The sequence below is a fragment of the Miniopterus natalensis genome, chromosome 1 (genome assembly GCF_054644295.1).
Source record: "Miniopterus natalensis isolate mMinNat1 chromosome 1, mMinNat1.hap1, whole genome shotgun sequence".
Lineage (NCBI taxonomy): Eukaryota > Metazoa > Chordata > Mammalia > Chiroptera > Miniopteridae > Miniopterus > Miniopterus natalensis.
The window spans coordinates 124,539,378-124,564,841 of NC_142081.1; the positions used below are offsets into that span (position 1 = coordinate 124,539,378).

The window sequence follows — 25,464 nt, forward strand, 5'->3', positions numbered from 1 at the left end:
TAGCCGGTTTGGCTCAGTTGGCTGGAGCATCGGCCTTCGAACTGAAGGATCCTGGGTTCGATTTTGTCCAAGGGCATGTACCTCGGTTGCAGGCTCAATCCCTTGCCCTGGTCGGGAGGCAACCAATCGATGTGTCTCTCTCACATCAGTGTTCCTCTCTCTCTCTCTCTCTCCCCCCCTTTCCTCTCTCTGAAAAAGCAATCGAAAAAATATCCTCAGGTGAGGATTAGAACATAATAAATAAATGAATGAATGAATGAATGAATGAATAAATAAATAAATAAATAAAAACAACCACTAGACAGATACTCTGAAGACTACAAAACAGTGTTGAATGAAATTAAAGAACTAAATAAATACCGCTGAGCCACACCCAGCCAGGCAAAACAATCTTTAAAAAGAACAAAGTTGGAGGAGTCACACTTGCTGATTTTAAAACTTACTTCAAAGCTACAGCAACCAAGACACTGTGATACTGGCACAGGAGACACATAGATCAATGCCAGATATCCTCAGGCAAAAGACTGACTGACCTCTACATTACATCATATACAAACCTTAATTCCAAATGGATCAAAGACCTAAATGTAGGAGCTAGAACTATAAAATTCTTAGAAGGAAACGAAGTATAAATACTCATAGTCTTGGAAAAATACCAAAAGTACAAGCAACAAAAGGAAAAAATTGATAAATTGGACTTCATCAAATGAAAAATTTTGGTCTTGATACTATCAAGAAAGAGACAAATGAAGGTAAAAAAAAAAAAAAAAAAAAATCACATGAACATCTCAATAGATGCCCAAGGAGCATTTGTCAAAATTCAACACTCATGGACAATAAAAACTCTAAACAAAATGGATATAGAGGGAACATGCCTCTTCATAATGAAAGGCCATATGATTACAAGCCCACAGCTAACATCATGCTCAAAGTTGAAAAGCTGAAAGTTTTTCCTATGAGATTAGGAACAACACTAGGATGCCCACTCTGACCACTTTTATTCAACATAGCATTAAAAGTCCTAGCCAGAGCAATTAGGCAATAAAAACAAATAAAAGGCACCCAAATTGGAAAGGAGGAAGTAAAACTGTCACTGTTTGCAGATGACATGATATTATATATCTAAAAAACCGAAAGACCTCATCAAAAATCTATTAGGACTAATAAATGAATTCAGTAAAGTTTCAGTATACAAAATAAATATATAAAAATCTGTTGGGTTTTTATACACTAATAAAAAACCATCAGAAAGAGAAATTAATAAGACAATCCCATTTACAATTAATTACATTTAAAAATACCAGAAATAAATTTAACCAAGAAAACTATAAGACACTGATGAAAGAAATTTAAGAAGACCCAAATAAATAGAAAGATATTCTGTGCTCATGGATTGAAAGAATTAATATTGCTAAAATGTCCACATTACCTAAAGCAATCTACAGGTTCAATGCAATTCCTATCCAAATTCCAATGGCATTTCTCACAGAAGTAGAACAACAACCCTAATATTTGTATGGAACCACAAAAGACCTTAAATAGCCAAAGCAATCTGAAGAAAGAAGAACAAAGCTACAGGCATTGTACTCTCTGATTTCAAACTGAATTTCAATACTATGAAGGGGGTTAAGAGGGGTGGGGAAAGGGAGACATCTGTAATACTGTCAACAATAAATAAAAATTAAAATAGAAAAAACATAGTAATGAAAATCGTTTGTTGACATGAAAACAGACACATAGATGAATGGAATAGAGACTCCATATATAAACCTGTGCATTATGGTTAATCAATTTATGACAAAGTAGATAAGAATATACAATGGGGAAAGGACAGCCTCTTTAATAAATGATGTTGGGAAATCTGGACACCACTTGCCAAAGAATGAAACTGCACCACATACAAAAATGAATTCACAATGGATTAAAGACTTGAATGTCAGACCTGAAACCATAAAATTTTAGAAAAAAGTATAGGCAGTAAGCTCCTTAATATCAGCCTTTGCAATGGTTTTTTGGATCTGATTCCAAAAGCGTAGGCAACAAAAACAAAAATAAAGAAGTAGAACCACATCAAACTCAAAAGATTCTGCACAACAAAGCAAACCATCAACAAAATGAAAAGGCAACCTACTGAATGGAAAAAATATTTGCAAATGATATATCTAATAAGGGCTTAATATCCAAACTATATAAAGAACTTATACAACTCAATAGCAAAAAAAAAAAAAAAATCTGATTTAAAAATGGACAGAAGATCTAATAGACATTTTTTGAGGAAGACATACACTTTGCCAATGGGGAGCTGAAAAAAATGCTCAGCATCTCTAATCATCAGGGAAATGCAAATGAAAATCACAGTGAGATATCACCTCAAACCTATTCAAATGGCTGTTATAAAAAAGACAAGAAATAACAAGTGTTGATGAGAATGTGGGGAAAGTAAACCCTTGTGCATTGTTGGTAAGAACGTCAATTGGTGGAGCCACTATGGAAAACAGTACGGAGGTTCCTCAAAATGTTAAAAATAGAGTTACTATATCATCCAGCAATTCTACCTTACCTGAAGAAAATGAAAACAATAATTTGAAAAGATATATTTACCCCCATGTTCATTACAGCATTATTTACAATACCCAAGATATGGAAACAACCTAAGTGTCCATTGATGGTGCATAAAGAAATACGATGTATATATACACACACAATAAAATGTTATTCAGCCATCTAAAAGAAGGAAATCTTTTTTTACTTCTTTCCCAAAGACATGTTTATTGATTTTAGAGAGAGTAAGGGAGAAAGAGAGAGACAGGGAGGGAGAGAGAGCACGTGCAAGAGCGAGCAGAGCCTCAGGTCAGCAAGAGATGAGAGCTTAAGGCCTTCTCAGGTCATTTCTGAGCATTTTTCAACCTTTTAATTATCCAGGAATATATGGGAGCTTTTCAAAGCCCTTGTTCCCCAATACATCTCATTCCCCAGCCTTTCCTCCTATTTTTTGTTTAGTCTCTTGTTTGTCCCAACCATTATCCCTTGCCCCAGGTGGCTCCACTAATCCATTTGCCTTTACGTATTTTACACAAATGACCTCCAGGTCGCTACCTCAGCCCTGAGAAAATTTCCAGTTGGGTAAAATAAAGGCAGACCCTTTGAACTAGTCCTGTCGAGAGCCACCAGAGAGGTCAAAAGTAACAAATACAGTTATTTGAGAAGAAGGTCCATTACGTTTTCTAGTACTGGGTACCTGTACTGACAATGTGGGATGTTGTCTTCAAGGCCACCACTGAGGTGGGGAGTGGGACACAGGACCAGTGTATGTTAAAATGCCACAAATCTCTGTTATTCAGATTCAGCTGTTTTTTTCTTGGTTAAGTATCTTGCTGGGTTAAGCATAAAAAATAAAAGCTTTTAATTAGTTTCCAGGGTTCCGAAAAAGTTGATTCTAATACTTTTTGCTAGTTTGTTCATTGCTTTTCTGGATGAATGGACTTTTGGAGTTTTCTATTCCAACATTTTTGCTGACACCACTCCCCAAGAACTAGCTAATAGAAAGTTCTATTTTGGTAAGATATAACTGAAAAAAGCACTCAAGTGAGAGAAAAAAGATAAGAGTTTTGTAGTGGTTCTGCTGCTCACTGACTGTGTGACTTTAGACAAATGACACCCCTCACTGGGACTCACATTTCTCTTCTATACATTAACAGGATCAGACTAGATAATTCCCAAAGTTTCTTCTAGCTCTAACCATAGAATATTTGACTTGCAACAGTCTTACAACTCTTCCTTCCTTCTTTCTTTTTTCATCATTCTTCTTTATTCTACCTACCTACAATCAGGTGAAAAGAAAGATCGATGTGAAATATGAAAGTTCAAGCAGGTAACTGAAACTGACAAAAACACCTATATTGGGAAAACTGAGTTGTGAGTTTTCTTTCTTATAATTGCAATAATTTAATATACTCACAATAATTTTGCTTTTTAAATTTACTATGTCTTCGAATTCTTTCCATGTCAGTGTATGATTTGTATCATTCTTTTAGAAGTTATATAAGTATTTGACTTGATATATGTATTATAATTTAAATCATTCCTCCCCCCAAATATACATATACTCCCGATAATCTTCCTGAACTACATGTCTGATAAATGTCAAAATTGATTTCTGTCTAGGTGATGCCAATTCTTTTTAATATATATCTAATCCATCCAGTGACCAAGAAATAACTTCAGTTTACTTCTAAAAATGAAATTTTGAGAAATTGATGAAAAGCTTAATAAACATGAAGACTTGTGACGTTTGAAAGCAAACTGACAGACAGTGACTATAGCTTTTTTGTGTGTAGTTCACTCTCAGGGCTCTTTTGAGGAGAAGTGAGTTTCATCATAAGCATTTATTCTCTGGAATTTCTAGGAAGGCAGTATAATTAATAGAAATTTAATTCTAATAGAAAACATTAGGACTTTAGAATTATTCCAATTAAATTAATAGGACAGAAGACTGGGTGGCTTGAAGATGTATATGTGCATTGCTTTTTAGTAAACAAAAGAAATTCAGTATCACAAACAAATGTAAATATTCTGAAAATCAAAACTTCGTATTACTAGAGGCTTAAATTTTGGTGTCAGCATAATAAAAACTCAACAGTTTATGTGGTAGGCTCAAGCAGTCATCCCATTAGAAAGACACCTGCACTGAGTTAGGCCTGTTGTGAAAAACTGTTTAGAGTAGCAGTTCTCAAACTGTAGCCTTCATCAGAATTTACCTAACAGGTTTGTTAAAATACAGGTTTCTGGGCCCTACTCCCCCGAAGTTTCTGATTCAGTGGGTTTGGATGGGACCAAAGAATTTGCATTTCTAACAAGTTTCTGGGTAATGTTGACACTACTGGTTTGGGAACCACTGGCCTAGAGCAAGCAACATCTAAGCTGAACTATGAAGGAATAGGTAGGAATCAGCTAAATTAGGTGTTGTGTGTGAGGGGAAGGGTAGTGAGGAGAGCTGGGGGCAAAAGTTCAGATAGAGGACACCTGCATATCATCCAAAGGGACCAGCAGGACCTTGGGAAGGGGAGAGTGGTTAGAGATGTGCTGCCAAAGGGCTGTAAACAGGAGCAACATAATCAGAAGTGTGACTTAGAAAGATCGTGTGGCTCCACTGGAGGGTATAGACTGAAGGTGTGAGGCCCTTAAGGACTGATTAGTCAGGAAGCTACTACAGGAGCAGGTTGATGGCCAGGATTGTGGCAGTGGCAGTGAGGACGGAGCAAAACAGAAGGATCTGAGAGAGAGTTAAGTGGTGGAAATTAATGTCTTCAGCATTCTTTCAGTACCGGGAATATGGGTGGGGAGAAATATCGAAGTTCATCCTGAGATTTCTGCTTTGGGCAGTTAGGTGGTACAAGTTATTGGGACAGGTAACACAAGAGCAAGGTGGGTTAGAGAAGGTGGGAGGGGAGACAGGGGTGATTTTATTTTGGGACCTGTTGATTTCCAGTGGGTCACTGAGAATTCAGATCTTGAGCTCAGGACAGTGATCTAACCTGACGATGCTCACCAGCATGTAGATAACTGAAACGAGAGTAGATGAGATTTCCTGGGTGCAGTGTGTAGAGCAAGACTAGAAGATGGCCAGGTTCGGGAGATCACTGAGAGACTGCCACTTAAGGGGAAGACCGAGGTAGACTCTGCAACAGAGACTAAAGCTGTCAGGGGAGTAGGAAGATCGAGAGACTGTGACAAAATCAAGCACATAGCTGAAGCCAAGCCAGAAGCTGGAGGGAGATCAAGTAAAACAGAAGCACCAACACCAATTAGATGCTGTATTTGAAGAGGGTAATTGATACCCTAAGTACGAGTTCTCACAGTGGAGTTTTATAAGCTCAAACCAGACGTGTGTAGAAAGTGAAAATACAGAGGCAGACAATATGACAGCCAATTCCTGGGTTGACCTTTTTATTTTTCATCATTTCAACATGATTTATATGAATTTATCTACTATTAATAATGAGAATTGAAGATATTCTTTAAATATGTCTTTTTATATTAAGTTCTGGGAATTTCTTGCAGTCTTCTTGTGTATGTTACTGCTATAGCCTTCAGAAATGGTGCAACCTCCCGAACAGATGGTAGCCTAAAAATCTGTGAAAAAAAATAGTAGAAAAAGTAATCTATATAAGAAGTTTAATGATTGTATTTTTTATGCAGCTGTATTTCAGATAAATGCACGGCTAAGGATTTCATTTTTAGAATTTGGTTTCTAGGGAGTGAGCCTAACAAGAATTCATTTCTTAAAGATACAGCAAAATTTTCTCATTTTATTTTAAGGCAGTGCTAGAAAAATGCATCTCATTCAATTTTACAAAAACCAATATCCTGAAATACTTAGATCAAAATGCAGAGTTGTGTTATTGTACATCCCTAGTACTTGAAAGCCAGTAAAATCAATATAACAGGAGACTCATGCGGACTTGTGCTTTGGTTTTTCCTCTCTGGAAATGAGACTATGGTATCTATGACAATCTTGAATTCTCAGACTTTACAATAAATACCCAAAGAGTCATCTGGGAGACAAAAATTTCTGATAATTTGGAAGTGGAATTTCTTGATTAAAAGATACCAAACTGGGATCACATAGATTTCCTATCCAAAAAACAAACTCACCTGGTTAAGAAATACTCTAAAGAATTCTGAATAAGTATTTTAAAGTCATTTTTAAAATCCACTATTAGCTGTCTTTCAGGTTTAGAGTTTCAGTTTAGGTAGTGAAAATCTTCAAGTATCAGAAAAATAAATTATTTCCCACATCTTGGCCATGGAAAACATATTCTTCTCTGAAGCAGTGTTTCTCGACCTGGTGAAAACCCCTCACAGTAACTTGAAAAGTCCCTAGGAGTTCTTGTGGGTTGAAGAAAAAACTTTTTTCTTGCCAGACGATTCCACCCACTATCCCTTAATTACAACTTCAAATTCCCTGCTATTTACTTTGTTATGTGATTTCCCTTCAACTAGACTATCTCCTTTTGTCTTCTCCACTTTCCTCTGTTTTTATCTGATACTCAAGGCTCAGATAAATACCACCTATTCTGTTAGTTTACTAGACTTACTAGCTACATACAATATAATATATCTTGTTTTTCATGGTAGGTATTTGCACATTTATTTCTAGTTAAATTGTAGGCTTTTAGAAGACAAGAACCATAACTTAGGCCTCCCATGTTGTCTAGCATGATACCTACCATATGGTTGTTACTATGTAAGTGTTTGTTCATTGATATTATACATCACATATTCAAATTGAGTCAAGCTAGAATGTGAAACAATTCTTTTTATGCCCTAGCCAAAATATTGAAGACCAACAAAATAGGTCGATTCCTTCTTTTGAGATTCTAGTCATTCAACATTTAGAATTCATCCAGGTACAACCAGAAACGATTATGTTTACATAGTGGCTGCAAGTTTCTCCTACATCAAATAAGATGGGCATTGGCAAAATATTAATTTTCCAAGAAATTTATCTCATTTCTAAGAAAGAGTTCTGTGAATCTTTTGGTTTGCTGAAGCCTTTTTATGGGATTAGTAACTGGTCAATTAACTGTTAACATTTAAAGCAGAAAGACATTAAAGAAGTGTATAGACACTGTAATTTAAAACACACAATCATCCACCAATATGTTTGAAATAAGGTCTCTTCTTTGACTATGGGTCAGATGTTTGGAACACATCACACCACAGTGCATTATTTACTGTTCACAATGTTGGTTCTTTAAATAGTAGTGAGACTCTACAGAGTTTTTTGAAGTCATTTGAAGTGTCACCTCTTTCTCATTTTTATGTTTATTGACCACCCCAATATATTAAAATTCCCTCACTTTTCCCTAAGTGAACAGCTTATTTTAGTGACTCACCTTTATGGAATCTTATCAAAGAAATTAAAATAGATTTTATACAAATGAGTCTCCTTTTGTTTCACGGTCTTGTATAATTATTTTATTTATGATTTAGTTAAATTATATTACATAAGATGGTAACAATGGGCAAAGTTTGGGGCCAAATACAACTGATTCTTAGGAAGTAGCAGGTGCACTGGTTGGAGTAGAGGTGGGAGGCAGCCTGGCAGGGCTCACTGGGTCTGCACGGGAATGGAGAATGCTGTTAATCTGGTGGGCTAGCTAAACAGAGAAGTTAAAGAGACCTTCTGTTGTACTCTTATTTGATACTAATATCTTCCTGACATCGTCCCACAGAAAAACTGAGGATGTGTTTTATTTAGAATTAACTAATTTCATCCTGTTTGTTAGCTGAAGGAAAATAGAGTTAAAGATATGGTGGGTGGAGGGGGAAGATAAATAAGAATCTGCTAGAAAATAACTTTCTCTACTGGTTGTGTTGTATTAATTCAGAGAGAGCTACCAAGGTCTATAAAGAGAGAGAGAACTAGCATAACACATCTAGACTATTTCAGGTGCATTCGTTTCATTTCTAGATTTACAATAATTTTTATGAAGAATTCATATGAATACTTCATAAAAAATGTTGAAAGAATGAGATGGAGTAGGGAATAGAAAAGTTGGAGATATGAATTTATTTTTGCCTTAAGGAAATTGATTATAGATACCCTCATAGTGTTATAAATCACTCATGGTTATTCATGTGACAGTTTTGTAATACAAAATATCAGAGTGAGAATGGGAGTTAAAATCAGCTAAGAATATTCTGAAGGTGAAATCAAAGAAAGATTAAAGTAAGGTTAGATTTTTGTCTTCACACAATATTTAGAGATGGAACAATTCTTAGATATTACCTAATTAATCTCAATCCTGACTGAGTCACATATATAAGAAAACAACCCCAAATTTTAAAATTCACTACATTTCTTATACGCCTCCCAACCCCCTTCCTTAATGCAGTGATCTTATTGAGTTATCCTAGTATTTAAATACCCTATCATTGTTTTCATACTTATTTCATTTTTATTTTTGCTAATGTGATCAAATGGCTATAGAGGGATGTCATAAAAAATGATTTTCAGAAAATACCCTTTATAATGTTTTTACACTAAAAATATAACTGGATCAAGGAAGTTTTTGACTTGGTATAGGGTGTCCAAAAACAACCTATATACACTTTAACAGCTGATAGCTCAATTTTGAAAATGAAATGTATTTTAATAAGCACTGCCTTTGTAATTCTTCAAAGTGTGTGTGTAGATTTTGGGGGGAAACCCTGTATTATAAAATCCAACTATTCACTTTCAGGTCTATTTTTTGATCCCTCAGAAACCCTGTTTGAGCATTGTTGCTTTTCTACAGATCTTTCTACGGTCCTGAGAATTTTTCTTAAAATATCAAGACATATTCAAAAGAATTCCATTCTATACAAATCTGTTTACTCGCTGGTCCCTAATGTAGGATGTTTGTTCTGCTATTGGAAGGTAAAGTAGAATGAAACTAAGTGAAAATAAAAGCAACACTGTATCTGGTTTTCTTTATGTTAAAACTCTGCATAAGTAGATTTTGTTGGGTTGAAAATTCACCTAGAAAAAGAACATATTTTAGAATTTTACTGATGTTTAGTTTTCCCTTAACATTTTGATGTCTTGCTTTTCCAGGGTTTTGAAAGTGTTTCTTTCACGAACAGCCCAACGGATTCCATATATGACTGGCGGACGGGTTATGAGGATGCTGGCAGTAATACTCCTGGTAGTATTTTGGTTTCTTGTTGGCTGGACTTCGTCTGTTTGCCAGCAATTGGAGAGGCAGATTTCACTTATTGGCCAAGGGCAAACCTCTGATCACCTCATCTTCAACATGTGCCTCACTGAGCGCTGGGATTACATGACAGCAGTTGGTATGTGGTCACTTGTTTTGTGTGATTGTCTTTTCCTTTTTCCAGTAACATTCAAATTCACTTCTTTAGAATCCTTATCAAACCCTTTCACAAAACCTAAAGGAATTTTACCTAATATGGTTTTGGTAAAATAATATAATGGAAAGGACAATAATTATATATGGAATGAAAACTTTTTCTGAAAGTTTCCATTCTTTTTCAAAGGTATGTAGCTTTGTTGTGAAAATGTAGTGAAGTAAATCAGGAAGGAGATATGCAGTTAATAAAGACAACTTATTTGCATAGACAGACTTTCTGCTTTCTGTCTTATCAGTGTGTTCCCATTTGGATAACGGTAGCTATTCTCTTGAGTTACTTTTTTGGTTGGGAGAAAAAAGGAAACATGCTGGTATTTTTTATGTAGTTTTGGTTCTATGATATATCAAAGCTGGTATCGAGGGCACACTTTGTGTAGAGGTTTTTCTCTACAAAGTCTCTAATTAATCTATCCTTCCTCTGAAGATAATTTATTAGGAATTATCTGGAGGTTCAGTATTACACAAAAACAAAGCCAGGCTACTTGGAGGTAGTAAGAGTTATGTGACCGAGAAACTGGAGAACTTGGAAGAACCACATAATTAATGGCTTGAGCCAAAAACATAGATTATTTTTCTGACTCCTCAGTTTTTTGAAAAATGAAGAAGAAAAACTCCATAGGAACTTTTGTGTTAATATTGGCCTGTTTTAAGCTAAGCCCCCAAAGATACACATAAAAGAATGAAAACAAACCTTTATCTTTTTGTTGTTATTATTCCCTTCAGTAAGTCATGGGACACACCTTAATTTTACTTGGCACATGTCAAAAATAAACACATGAGTTTAATTCCTATTTTGTATCTTCTCCACATTTGATGATTTTTGGTTGAATATTAACATTTAGTATTTTGCTAGCAGCTAATAAAATGTATATTTACTTTACAATTTAGCCGGAATAATATTTTTCTGGGCAAGGTATTTTAGGAATTTTATAGGCCTGATATCTATAAAACAATATAGGGAATGGTTATAATGATAATATATAAAGCCAGTCATCATTATTTTAATCAATATGAAAGAAGATATCAGTAGATCCATATCAGTAGATATCAGTATCACACCAGAAGATAAAGCATAGAACTAAGGTAATAAGCAACTCTGATTCTGACTTTAATCTGGATATTAAAGTTAAACAAATTGTATATATATAAAATTTCTACTCAATAGAAACCTCTAACGTTATTTTACATTCTTCAATCCAAGTTAACCGAATTAGGAAAAATTGTTTTCCTGTATCACTATGAAGAAAAGCCTCCTATATTTCTTTCCTGTTTTGCAAAGAATATAATATTCAAAATGCATGATGAGCCAAGCAGGAAGTGTCGCTGCTCACCTCGCATGTTTTGCATTTTGTGCACACTGGTTTTCAGATATATGCAAGGCCCTTTAAAATTTTATTTTGTACTCCGAGAAGGTCATGTTTGTGATTTCTACGTAGAAATAAATAGACATACATAACTTATAATAATCTGCAATTCATTTTCTATAAAATTTCTTTATAAGTGACCATTTTATACAATAAACAAGATCCCCTGAGTACCTATAATGTCTTTAGTACTGTGTTGAGCACTTTGTGGGAAATGTAAAATGCATAAAGGCCTTATTCCTCATCAATTAGCCTACTATTGGTTTATACAGATAAATAAGAATTGTTAAAAATTACTAAAAAGCAAAATTAGGTGGTAAAGACTCTTGATACAATAGTATTTCAATAAAGGAAAACAGCACTTTGGACCAGAACCCAGGAATCTTCATAAAAGAGAAGTTCTTTGACCCATGGGTGGTATTTAGGTTATTGTAAGGAGATCTAGAGAACATTCCCTTTGACAGAAATAGTGGTGGAGGTGGGTGAGAATTGTGTGAAACATGAAGAAAACTCCTAACTAGGTCAAGTTTGTTGTGAGTCTTGGAAAACCTGTTATAGGAATTCACAGAGCCAGGAAAGGGGGTTGATGAGTCAGGAAGTTCAATCTAGGTTGCTTTTGGAAGAGTCATAGTGTTTAAGTGAAATGTACCAAATTCTCTGCATTTCATGACACTCTTTCTACTTCCCTGATCAACCACTAGAACAGTCCTCAGAACGATTATTTCAAGTCTTGTCGTGTCCTGCTTTTGTACCTCCAAACTCCCCATGTTTCTCTTTTCTGTTAGAGGATTCCTCCTTGAAAAATCAAATAGGAGCCATCAGATAGCAGTGTCTTCAGCTTCTTGCTTACATATCTATAACCCTTCCTGTATTCCTACCCAGGCTTATTTTTTCTCCCTTGTATTAGCTAAGCTAGTTCCTGTGCCATCCTCATCCAGCATTGGCCCCCCTCATCTCTAGTGATCTCTCCCATTTTATAGGACTCTTCTGTCATCTGACACTCCCCTACCTCCCAAATCACTCATTGAAGAATTCCATCTGACCACAACTTTCTCTCCTACCTTATTTAACTACTCCCTCTGCAACAGTTCTTTAGTGTCACGGGCTATTTTTATTGTACTTTACTGCCAATAAATTCTGCCTTCCTCCAGAGAGAAAGCTTATCAGGTAGCAATTTTTTCCACTAGCCAGGAGGAAAATGTGAAAAAAGTAGGCATTTTAAAATATTTCTGGGTAATGCCAGGGAAAGGAGACATAGAGACAAGGAGGACCCTGAGCTCACTTTCCTGGGGACCCTGTGGGAGGTAGTAGAAGAGAAGATAAAGATCCATAGCTTGAGAGGGCCCCTGGGGATGCAGTTCCTTGGGCGGTAATGAGATCTCAGCTAAGGTAAGGAGGTGGAGAGAAGCTAAGAGAAGAGATTGATGATGACAGGAACATCTAGGTCATGGCTTTGGGAGCGAGATGCAAGTGGCGAGACTTGAGAGACAGGAATTGAATAAACTAATACTCCCAAAGATGTTAAATGATAACATTAGGGTCCCTTAGAAAGTAAAAGACTAGTAATAGGGTACAGAGACAAGAGATAAGAGGAATTTAAATGTGTTATCTCCTAGTCATTGTTTTTGTCCTGTAAACTACAGGAACACTTTGGTTTCAATATGTTTTTCCTGCAGTGACAAAATTCTCTAAAAAAAAAAAATCAAGACACATGATTTATCTGTTTGTTTGTATGATGATTGCCAGAGGGAAGTGAGGGTGGGGAGTGGTAGAAAAGGGTATAGGAGAGAGAAGTGATGATGGAAGGAGATTTGACTTGGGGTGGTAAACACGGTATAATATACAGATGATGTATTACAGAAGTGTATACCTGAGACCTATGTAATTTTGTTAACCAGTGTCACCCCCAGTTACATTCAATGAATTAACCAAAATTTAAAATAAATACATGCTGTTGTAAAGTAAATTTATCAATATGCTTAATATTTACAAAATTAGCCCTGGACAGTGTTGCTCAGTGGTTAGAGCTTTGGCCTGAGCACTGAAGGGTCACAGGTTCTATTCCCAGTCAAGGGCATGTACCTGGGTTGTGGGTTCACTCTCTGCCCCAGGTCGGGACACCTGTGGGAGGCAACCAGTTGATATGTCTCTTGCATATCAATGTTTCTCTCTCTCTCTCTTCCTCCCTCCCTCCCTTCCACTCTTTCTGAAAAGCAGTGGAAAAAATATCCTCTGTTGAGGATTAACAAACAAATAAAAATTACAGACAAGCAAGCCAATTACTTTTTACTAACTATCTTCAAATTCAAATTTAAAATGTCCTATTAGCCCTGCCGGTGTGGCTTGGCGGTTGAGCGTCGACCCAGCAACAAGAGTTCACGAGTTCGATTCCTGGTCAGGACACATGCCCGGGTGGTGGGCTCCCCAGCAGGGGCCATGCAGGAGGCTGTGGATCGATGATGTTTCTCTTTCTCATCCATGTTTCTATCTCTCTATCCCTCTCCCTTCTGCTCTCTAAAAAGCAACAAAAACATCTTTTTAAAAAATTTTCCTCTTAAAAAAAAGACATATGATTTAATAATAGGAACAGCTTTTTGAAATTAGGACTGTCTTGAAAAATCAGACATGTGGTTGCTGTGATTTTTTTTCACACTATCCTAGAGCAATTTCACTTATTTATCTTTCAGCATATAGCATTTGATATTCTGTATTTAATCTCTCTCAATTTAATGTTTTCTAATGAGTAGCATATGCCTCTTTGCAGTTCTCTTTATATATATTCTTATAAGTAGCATGTTTACACTAAGTTTTTTTTATATTCTGGTTCTTATTCAAGAATAAATTCATATATCTTCAGTCAGCCAAAAAGCAACCTGTACTGAAAGCTAAATTATTCCCTGTTTCCTAAACAGAAATGTTTCTATGTAGGGGCGATGCTGTGGAGAGGCAGGAGGTAGGTCTTACCTTGAGATTGTGGGAAATTTTTGTCAAGAAGCTGTGAATGCTTACATTTCTGTCAGAAGTCAATCTAGAGAAAAAAGAAGAGTGACGGTTAATATATTGATAAGCATGCATTCTGGATCAGCTATACCTGTCAAAAACAGTCTATTTTTTTAAAATATAAAATAAAGAACCATTTGAAAGAATGCAATACTAGTTTTTCCACTGAAGTAGAATTTGAGTTAGAAATATGGGTAATAATTTTAAAGAATGGGCTCAGTCTATTTTTGCTTACTACTCCAAAACTGCTCTAAAAGTGATTTTCCTACCACAAGCATTACAGAAGAAAGAAACATAGAAAACAGCTTGGAAAATTTTCTGAGCCTCTATGAATCTCAGTTTCTTCTTTAAAGAAATATTTGAAAACATAAAAAAGGGAATAAAAATGACTTTCAGTAGTCCGTTGTTATTTATGTCTATTTATAATTTTCAAAATTCATTGTTTGTCCTTATAAAAATTGTGAGGTAAGCTTTACTAGAAAACGAACAGGCATATAAACATTGCAACTGTGGAAGACAGGTGAATATTGGACAGTGTGAGAAGTGTTTTCTAGTCTTTTTTTTTTTAAAAAAAAAAAAAAAAGGTTTTCTTTTATCTGGAGGAAAGAGAATTTCAAAATTTGGATGTTCCAGAATATTTCTAGATCAGAGCCTTAACTGTCATACTTGCACTATTCATCACTATATAACTCGGCACTTTGAATTTCTCTGAGTATGTTTAATATATTATTTGTGGCTCACTGAAGGCAAAAGAGAGAACACTTACATCTGCTCAGTCTTTTCTCGCCCAGCCTGGGCTCTGTGCTCCCCAGCAACGTTGCCTACAGTGTTCACACTGTATTCCTCACACCCAACGAAGTGTCTGGCAGTTGTAGGCCCTTGATAAGCATTTGCTGAAAGAATAAAGAATGAGCTCAACTCCCTTTATCTTGTGTATTTTCTATGGTCAGTGTAAGGAAACGTGTTAAATCTAAAAATCCAGGAGTTACACAGTTGTCATTAATTTCATTGTCATGGTAAAAGTGTATGTTCATATTTGGGGAGGTGTTTTTGAGCAAGTTACATAAACTAAATAAGCAATCCTCAGCTCTTTTATGAAATTTTGACTTGTCCAACAGTCAAAATAAGAGATTGGTACAAATTTGTCATGGCAAATCGGAATCATCATTTTTAAAATATTGTACAGCGCATTTATAAATCCTGAAGCAGAGTAAAACTGATGTGCTTTTGATAAAAACAATTTTATTATTTCACCATTTTCTTAGAGCTATGTAAAGAATAAAGGGGTTGGGATTAGGAAACATTGTCTTAAATTAATAGAGAAAGCAAATAAATATCCCAAGTAATACTCATTTTGAAAATTTTTGATATTAGAATGAACAGGGTTTTGTTGTTGTTTTTCTAAATCGAGTTACCCTAGTTGGTAAATTGGTAATCAATTGTCCATGTTCAGGATATTTTACAATAGCATTAAATTTGTCATATTAAAAAAAATTAAAACAATTGGCTGATACAGATAAATGACTAGAATTAACTTCTCATGTCTGAATTAACTTTTATAATTTCACCCCTAGATTCAGGAAGACCCCATCTCGACACGTAGATTTAGAGCTGCCAGCGGCGTCCCTAAGTACAGGGCTTCCACGTTAGCAATACAGAAATTCAGTAGTAGCCGTGGAAAAACGGTGGAGTTTGTTCATTAGTACATTTAGTTGGTTAGCAGTCAATTTCTGACTACACATTCAGAACATAAACTGAATTTACTGTCCAGCAAGCAAGATAAGTTAGCATAAGTGGACAGATTCTTAATGGACAGATTCTTAACTTACTGGAAGCAACAGGCTACAGAAAAGTGAGTGATAGGCGGCAACCTCAGGGACATTTAGGGCTTCATTCTAGGCCTTCTGGGGCTAAATCTCTGTATCAAACCTCGGTGCAGATCTAGGCAAGCACTGAGGTGCTTCGTCAGTTTCTTCAAGAAGTTATGTGATGATATTCTGATATGATAAAAAAAGAGAGAGAGAGAGAGAGAGATGTAATTGAGAATAAAGTTATTTGCTGCCTTCTCTAACCTAGCACAAAAAGTTTATACAAAAGCTCTACCCAGGTTTCCATTTCTTTCCTTTGTTTTTTATTAGTCACTACATCTTTCTGTGTCAGTGATTTGGCCTAACTCTTCTCAAATGCATGTATATGCTCTAATGACTACTCCCTGACAAGGACTCTTTTATAAATTAAGATTTCCCCTCACCTCTTTGTGGTTGTGAAAAGTTCACCAATACATAAGGTATGTGTGGTTTTGGAAACTCCTCAGAGCTCAACACCCCTTTGCTATATATTTTATTCATTAAGACATAGAGAAAAACCTAAGCAATAATTGTACAGATATGATAGATGTGGGTGCACATTCCATTTAGGAATTTGAAGAGACTTATCACTTTCAGGATATAACAGCATTGACTACCCCACTGTTCAAAAGTACTAATTCATTTCTATGAATTTCACATGGAATATTTTTACTACAGAAAACAAAATCTTTACATTTCTCTTCTTCACTGACATGCTCTCCCTCTGTGTTTTCCTCCTTCCTGGTAAAATATTTTAAACACAGAAAACAGTGTGTTTAGTATCTTAACTAGTAGTTTGTCAGTGTTTAGAAGGAACTGAGAAGAATACAGTAACTTTTACTGAGTTATATAGGGAAATTCTAAAATAGCAATTATTTCTAAGGATATAAATACTTAATTACCCTAGAAGATTAGGCCGTATTATGACAGGTGAAATGCAGTGTAAGTACCACTTAATGAGAATGGAGAACATAGATTTAGACTTCCTCCCCATCTGACTTAGATTAATGTTCATTATTTCAGTTCAGTACATCAATCTCCTTTTATTCTAATGTACCATATGCCTTAATCCAAGCTGCATCACTTGTTTCCATTTTTAAATCTATTTTTAATGTTTAATTAAAGGGTAAAAGACTTGACTTTAGAGCTATAGAGCTAGAAACTCGCACACACTTTTTGAAGGTCTTGCTTCAGTTTTTAGAAAGATTAAAGTTGGGGCTGTTTTCTTGTTTATTTATATGCCCTTCCTTCCAAAAAGTGTTTTACTTCTTTGAAGAGTATCTGTATAAAGGCAGAGGATCTAAAAGACAAAGGACAAATTAATCTGTGTTTTAATTTTCTGCTCTAGTGCCATTTTTCCCTTTTGGAAGTTCCAGAAATGTGGGAATAAATGTGGAGATTGTCTTGGGACAGCCTGGGAGGAACAGGAGCAAGAGAAATTGCGATATCTGTGGCAACTACCATTTTTTTCTAAGGATTTTTCGCTCCCCTGTGGAACCCTGGGATTTTAAAGAAGGAAAAACATTAAGAAGAAAAAAAATCTGTCTTTTGTTGCTTGAACAACTCAGTTGTCAAGCAGATTTTGGCAGATCTTCTCCTTGTATGAAAAGGACTCTCATAGAGACTGTTTGGCCAAAAGATTTGTGATGACCACATGAATCCTTACTCAGTGGTCAGGTAATGTCCCAAGCCAAGCCCAGCTCAAGCCAAGCCTAACTCAGCAAAATTGTCTCAAAGATTTTATAAGGTATAAATTTAACAACGAAGTTAAAATTTTTCTACCTTCCAAAAGAGAAAATGGCCCGATAAGTATAAAATTAAAGAATAAAATAAATTAATTTATTCTTCCTCTTTGCCCTTTAGCCTCATACAAATAACTACACCTCAAGGAAATAAAATATTTTTCAACAGAGGTGGAATATAATTAAATAAAAATATAACCCCCCACTGCAATCGTTCTAAAGCCACTCAAGCTAGCCTTCAAAAAGGAACCTGTGAGTTGCTAGTAATGTAGCCCAAGCTGAGGTACGTTATGTCACTGCTGACCGCCTTTCATAAAGGGCTGAAATTTTAAAATACAGTTTTTAAATGTTAACAAATAATCCCAACTGCAACCCCTTCCCCAAACAATACACATGAAACAACAGGGAGAGGGGAAGGGGAGGAATGTCACTGGAAGACACAGCTTGTTGTCCCCACATGGACCTCGGGACCCCTGAGAGGCCTCTAATATTCCTTGTGAACTCTGCTCACGTTCATGGTCTTTCATGTGGGTCCAAAGCTCTGAAGTGTCTGTACGTCACTACATTTCTGTCACCCTGCATCAAACTTTTAAAATCTCGTGTATATAGCAGAGAGAGAGTAGAGTAGAGTAGACTTTCTCTAAGTTTCCCACCTAAGATGCTGAGCAGATTGTCAAGAACTTGATTTCAAGTTCTAGAGATGCGTGAAAGGAAGCAATGAAGAAAAGCCAGCACGGCCCTGCCTGTGTGGCTCAGTGGTTGAGCATTGACCTAGGATGCGGGAGATTGCGGTTCGATTCCTGGTCAGGACACAGGCCCGGGTTGCGGGCTCCATCCCCAGTCGGGGGCGTGCAGGAGGCAGCTGATCAGTGACTCTTATTATTGATGTTTCCCTCTCCCTTCCTCTCTCTGAAATCAATAAAAACATTTTTTTTAAAAACTCAAAGAAAAGCTAGCATGCAAATGTGTGACCTTAGGGAGTTGCTGGCAGTGAGTTGGTAAGAGAACAGTCAAGTCGCTGTATGACCTGTAGAGTTCTTGTGATTAACAGTGTTGTTTCTTAATATTACTACACAATGTTTTTGACCCAAGCTTGAAATTTCAACATTCAGAATTTTGCCCCAACCTTTTGAAAGGAGTCACAAGTTCTACAATAAACCCTTCATAAATGTCGATAATATACAAAACGCATTTAGCACAGTGCCTGGAACGTTCAGCAGATGCCATCTACCAAGTCAGACTGAGAAGCCAAAAAGTACTTCCAAGTAGAACTTTAATGACCACTGACTAATTGTAATTTGCGTATTAGCTGTTTAAAATGCAAACAATTGTTGCTTGAAAAAATACTTGTTTTCTTCAATAGGCTAAAAATACTTCCAAGGGTTTTATTTATACCTTTGCTAACAGAGCTCAAGGAAACGTCAGTCCAAGGAGGTGATTTAGAGAACAGCGGCCAGGAACCAAGGAGACCTGGGCCCCAGCCCTGCTCTGCGGCCACTTCAGTGAGCTCAGCTGGGATGGGACGAGGTTCTCCCAGGCACGTCCCAGAGCCCAGCTCTCCCATCCGCGGGGCTCACTGCTCCCAGAGGGCCCAGAAGGAAACAGACCTTCCGCCCCGCAGTGTCCTGGTTGTGAAATGTGTTGCAACACGCACCCTGTTCTTGATGCTTCTCTATCCCAGGCTGAATGAAGGGCCTTCCCACAAGCAGGATAACAGCAGCTCACCACCGCCCGCATTCGTGGCCACGTACACACTCAGAAACCTACCCCCAAACTGCATGGTCTAATAAAGCCCCTTTCAAGGTTAAAATTCTTTCAAGAAGTATCACTCTCACTGTTTTCATCATTGTGACTCTCGTAATTGTCCTTATTTTAACCAAAAAGGCAAAATAAGCCTCCAGAATCCTGAGGCTTCTGTATGCCAGCTGAATCCTAGAACGCTGGCATTTCAGCTATTTTCAAGCATTGTTGAGGTTGTTTGATTTAATACTGAATGATAAGTTTGCACCGCCCACCGTTTTACTACAATAAAAGCATAATAGAAAAAAGAGTTAAAGAGAACACTCAGAAAACGAAAACTGAAAGCTTCTTCATTTACGTATTTATTTATGCCATGTAAAAATAATTTTCAAAGGGACTAGGAAGGGTAAAATGTTACTAACACAAAATGTTTCTGCAACATGGCAAAGCAGGGCACCACAGCTTGAGAGACATTTGTACTCCTAGTTGTTTTCCTCGCAGCCCTCGTGGGTGGTCTTAGAGCTGAGGCATCGTGAGTGTCAAAGAACTGGTATTACTGGTATTCATTCTCCCTTCTTTGCTTGATCCATCCCTTTGGAACGATAACTTGAATTACTTTCATTATGGTATATTAATTTTTAATTTTTTGTTTGTTTGTTTTGTTAATCTTCACCCCAGGATATATATTTTTTCCACTGCTTTTCAGAGAGGGTGGGAGGGAGGGGACAAGGAGGGGGAGAGAGAGAAACATCGACTGGTTGCCTCCCACACTCGCCCCGACGGGGGGCAGGGAGCAAACCTGCAACCAAAGTACGTGCCCTTGACCGAGAGTCGAACCCACGACCCTTCAGTGTGTGGGCCAGTACTCTACCACTGGGCAACACTGGCCAGGGCAGTATATTAATTTTTAAAAGGTTATGGTATTTAACTTTTAAACTGAGTGTTATCCCTTATAGATTAAAAATATAACATCTCAGCCCGGCTGCATTGGCTCAGCGGTTGGGCATCAACCTAGGATCCAGGAGATTGAGGTTCGATTCCCGGTCAGGGCACATGCCCGGGTTCCGAGCTCGATCCCCAGTGGGGGGCATGCAGGAGGCAGCTGATCAATGACTCTCTCATCATTGGTGTTTCTATCTCTCTCCTTTTTCTTTCCTCTCTCTGAAATCAATAAAGATTTTATTTTTTAATAAAAATTAAAAAAAATAAAACACCTCAGTTTTCTGAGCGTCCTATTTGGCTCTTTAAATATAGATGCAATTCCCTTTTTTCACTATACTAATGCCTTCCATCAAAATAATTTAACACCAGAAATTATTTTCTAGAGCAGAAGCACAACACATATTTCAACTCCCACGTAATAACACTGCAAAATTTGGTAACATCTGCATATTTTCTTTACTAATTTCAGTGTTAGTCTGAAGTTAATTATGTGAAACTGACTTTCTCCCCAACACAACTTTTATATATTGCATTTAGTTTAATTGGTTCTTTGAATAATAAATTGTTTTTCAGCTAGAACGTATTGTTTGATATTGCTAATGAAATGATTTTAATGTTCAGCTTAGCTATTACAAGGAATCTGGTTTTGTTTTATACTTTTAAATATAATTCTCCATTGTAGCACACTAACCTGATAACTACTTTCCTTTTTGAATCTTCAGTATAACATTATATAAAAGCACTGCAATAATTGGCAGGAGATAGTTTTTATAATTCAGCTACATAAAAATCCTTCAATTACAGCATATTTTTGGGCTAGTGTTGTTTAATAATACTTTTGCATTCACCATTCTTGACTGCCAAGAACAGTACCATACACTCACTTAGTGTTTCATCTATAAATAGGAGTTACCATTATCCATAATAATACCAATATGATCTTTAGATTATGAATGGAATGTAAAATGGAATGTCAAGGAAACAAAGACTACATCTCCAATATCGTAAAACTGATGTCATTTCTGTTCACTCAATTCAACAAATACTTATAAAATCTTGTGTATAGGTGCTCAGTATCTGTGCAGTCATCTATGTGGACAAAGGTAGAAAAAATAATTGAGCGACTCAATTCTTGCCCTGAAAGAGGTCATAACATCTTGGAGTTAAGAAGGGGAGGGACTAACACGTATTGTCAGTCTCCATGAACAATATTCCCCCAATTCTATATTGTGTGGCATTATCCTCTGCATTGTGTAGTATAGATAGTTAAAAACAATAAGAGATTAAAGGAAGGAAAATTCAATGTAAGCCAGAATCATTTCAGGTGACCTTGTGATGAAGACCTTAATTGGACATTGAAAAATTGGTTAAGATTTGGAAATGTGGGTGAGAGATTTCTTGTGTGAGCAATAGCTTGAACTAAGATGCAGAAGCAATAAGGAACTTTGGAGTGTTCAGAGGATAGTGAGTCTTTCTGGGTCAGCTCAAAGTTCATGTTGGGGAGCACTGGGAGATCCATGTTGGATTTATAACATAAAGTCATAGAGGGCTTGGAATGCCAGAACCAAGCATTTGTAAAAATAATAGTGAGCCACTGAAGATGTCTGAATGAAGATGCATGCAATCCCTCACAAAAGACTGGCTTGAGGGTCAGAGACTAGACAAGAAGTCAGGGCCTAAGAAATATAAAGCACAAAAGAGTAAGGCCGAACTATGTGGGCAGATAACATGAAGCCTGAGCGTCACGAAAGTCTTGAAAGTAAGGATATGCCTGTCCTGGCAGGAATCCCTTATAGTACTACTTTTGTGTCAGGAATTATTTCCAGGGTCGCATGAGTGAATATTCTAATGGAAATGTGAATGAGTTAACCAAAATAGAGTTGCAGAGTTTTGGACAAATCCTGATATGGTCAAAGTGGACTTTTAGAAACACGAACCTGTCACTGTTAGGAAGAAAGGATTAACACAGGGTGAAGCCAGGTTTAGATGGGGCAGTTGAAAAATAGTTGTAACAGATAAGTGAACTGATAGGAGCATAGGGAAAAATTGTAATTGTGGATGTTGAAAGGATTGATACATATGAAAAATAACTCAGAGTAGAAATGAGCCAATGAAATTGGCTCTGAGATTTCAACCCCAGTAAATATGCAATAGTAGTACCATGGACAGAAATGCAAGAATTAGGAAAAGAAGTTCTACATGAAGACCAGCATTGCCTGGTTTGCTTTTCCTGACCCAGGAGAGCTGGGCCGGAAAGAACATTCATAGCTCATGGTCAGTGGATAACATACTGAATAATCGGGTCCTCCACTACATCCCATGGAGATCTTTTTTCTTTTCTTCATTAAACTTTGTGTTAATGGGTTTCAAAATTCTGTGACAGATTTCTGGTCAAGTTTTTTAGAAAAACTAATGACTTCAACACTGCCACACACACATACACACACGCAGACACACACACACACACAAAATGGTCCACAAAACATTCTCCTTTCCTTCTGAAGGTTTTACGATGCATTTTAATCATTAACCAGCCTTTTCTTTTACTATTAAGGTTAAATGTCCAATTGACACAAATAGTTCTGAGACCCTTCTTCCACCACTGACTAAGATCGGGGTGGCAAGTATTGGGGATAATATTCATTTAGCCTTCTGAGCATTCTGGGCAGAGTTAGTGACTTTGCCAGCTCCAGCTGCCTTCTTGTCCACTGCTCTGATGACACCCATAGCAACTGTCTGTCTCATGTCATGAACAGCAAACAGCCCTAGAGGGGGTAGTCAGAGAAGCGCTCAACACACATGGGCTTGCCAGGAACCATATCAACAATGGCGCTGTTACCAGATTTCAAAAGCTTTGGCCTATCTTCTGTTTTTTTCCCAGAAAGATAATCAGTCTTCTCCTTCAGCTCAGCAAATCTGCAAGCACTGTGAGCTGTGTGACAGTCCAACGCAGGTCCATATCCAGCACTGATTTGGCCTACATGGTTCAGAATAATCACCTGAGCTGTGTGGCCAACTGCTTCCATTAGTGGGTCACTGCTGTCACCCGCCATGTTGCCACAATGAACATTTTTGACTGACAGGTTCTTGACATCGAAGCCCACATGGTCACAGAAGAGCTTCACTCAAAGCTTCATGGTGCATTTCAACAGACTTTCTCCAGTTGTAACATTGACTGGAACACAGGTGACCACCATGCCAGGTTTAAGACCACCAGTCTCCCCTCAGCCCACAGGGACCACCAACTTTGTACCAATACCACCAACTTTGTACCAATATCCTAGAGGAACAGATGCACGAGCTTGTCCGTTGGACAAGTTGGTGACAGGATGAAATACAGAGCTTCGAGCACTGTGGTTCCCTGGCATTGCCATCTTTACTGAAGGTTTTCCATCCCTTGAACCGAGGCCTGTTTGTACTTTGTTCCAGCATGTTGTTGCCATTCCAACCAGAAATTGGCACAAATGCTACTGTGCCTGGGTTGTAGCCAATTTCCTTATGGTAGGTAGGTGTTGCTATGAGTCCTTAATGATTTCCTCATATCTCTTCTGACTATAGGGTGGCTCAGTGGAATCCATTTTTTTAATGCCAACAATCAGTTGTTTCACACCCAGTGTGTAAGCCAGAAGGGCATGCTCATAGGTCTTCCCGTTCTTGGAGGTGCCTGCTTCAAATTCACCAACACCAGCAGCAACAATCAGAACAGCACAGTCAGCCTGAGATGTGCCTGTAATCATGTTTCTTATAAAGTCTCTGTGTCATGGGGCATCAGGGATGGTCACATAATACTTGCTGGTCTCAAGATTCTACAGGGAGATATCAATGATGACACCACTCTCACGTTCAGCTTTCAGTTTATCCAAGACCAAGGCATACTTGAAGGAGCCCTTCCTCATCTCAGTAGCCTCCTCAGATTTTTCGATGGTTCTTTTGTGGATCCCACCACATCTGTAAATCAGATGACCAGTAGATGCTAGAATCTACATGTCCAATGATGACGATGTTGATATGAGTCTTTTCCTTTCCCACTTTGGCTTACATTTAGCAGTGGCTTTTACACCTGTGTTCCAGAGGCAAAACCATTGCTAAAAAATCCCCATGGAGATCTTTGAATGAGAGTTATTTTTTTCTTGGGCTTCTGACCACGTCAGGATTTTAGGGTAACTCTTGGAAATTGTGTTTTAAGAGATTTGCAATAATTGGGGCACAACCTATTGTTTAAATACTGGTAGAAATATGCTGAAACTTGGGCAGGTAAAACACATGAGAACAGAAATCAGTGTTTCAGTATATATTTAGGTTACCTTTAGGTAATGTATTCCATAAAATGTTTTCTCCAAATTAAAGCTTTCTTCTTATTAATTAGATATTATCTTTCAATGAGTTCATGTCAGTAAGACAGATAAAATGGATTGTAAGGTTTATTAGGTTTTTGGTCAGAAAGAGTTAAAATAGCAGTGTTCAGTTTCGGGGGAAAAAACAGTCAAATGAGATGTTAAACAATAAGAACCAATTATTTAAATGTTTATGGTTTTTAATTAATTTATCTACCATACTGTGTTAGAAACTATGTTAAGTGCTTTATATTCATTATTTGATTTCATTAGCATATAATCCCATGAAATACGTACTTTTATTATCCTCATTTTCCAGATAAGGAAACTGTGGCCAGAGAAGTTAAGTTGCCTCAGATTATGCAAAGTTCATCAGGGATTGAGCCAGGATTCCCACTCAGGTCCAGTGGGATTCTGAAGCCCTTCTCCTTAACTGCTACACTGTGCTGGTCTCTTCTGGCTTGAGCCAGCAGACAAGGTGGTTGTGAATTTTACTAAGGCCCCAGCACTCCACCCACAAAAGATATGATGTCTGTCATGTGTGAAGAAATAATGGTTCATTTACAAACATGCCACAG

General features: G+C 37.1%; 1 protein-coding gene across 1 annotated transcript in view; it reads left to right on the forward strand.

The window, feature by feature from the left end:
* Positions 1-25,464, forward strand: part of GPR158 (G protein-coupled receptor 158) — a 315,239-nt gene that overhangs the window by 279,155 nt on the left and 10,620 nt on the right. The window contains exon 7 of the mRNA XM_087815878.1: positions 9,602-9,840. Coding sequence (XP_087672004.1) covers positions 9,602-9,840 — 239 coding nt within the window. The remainder of the gene's footprint in view (positions 1-9,601; positions 9,841-25,464) is intronic.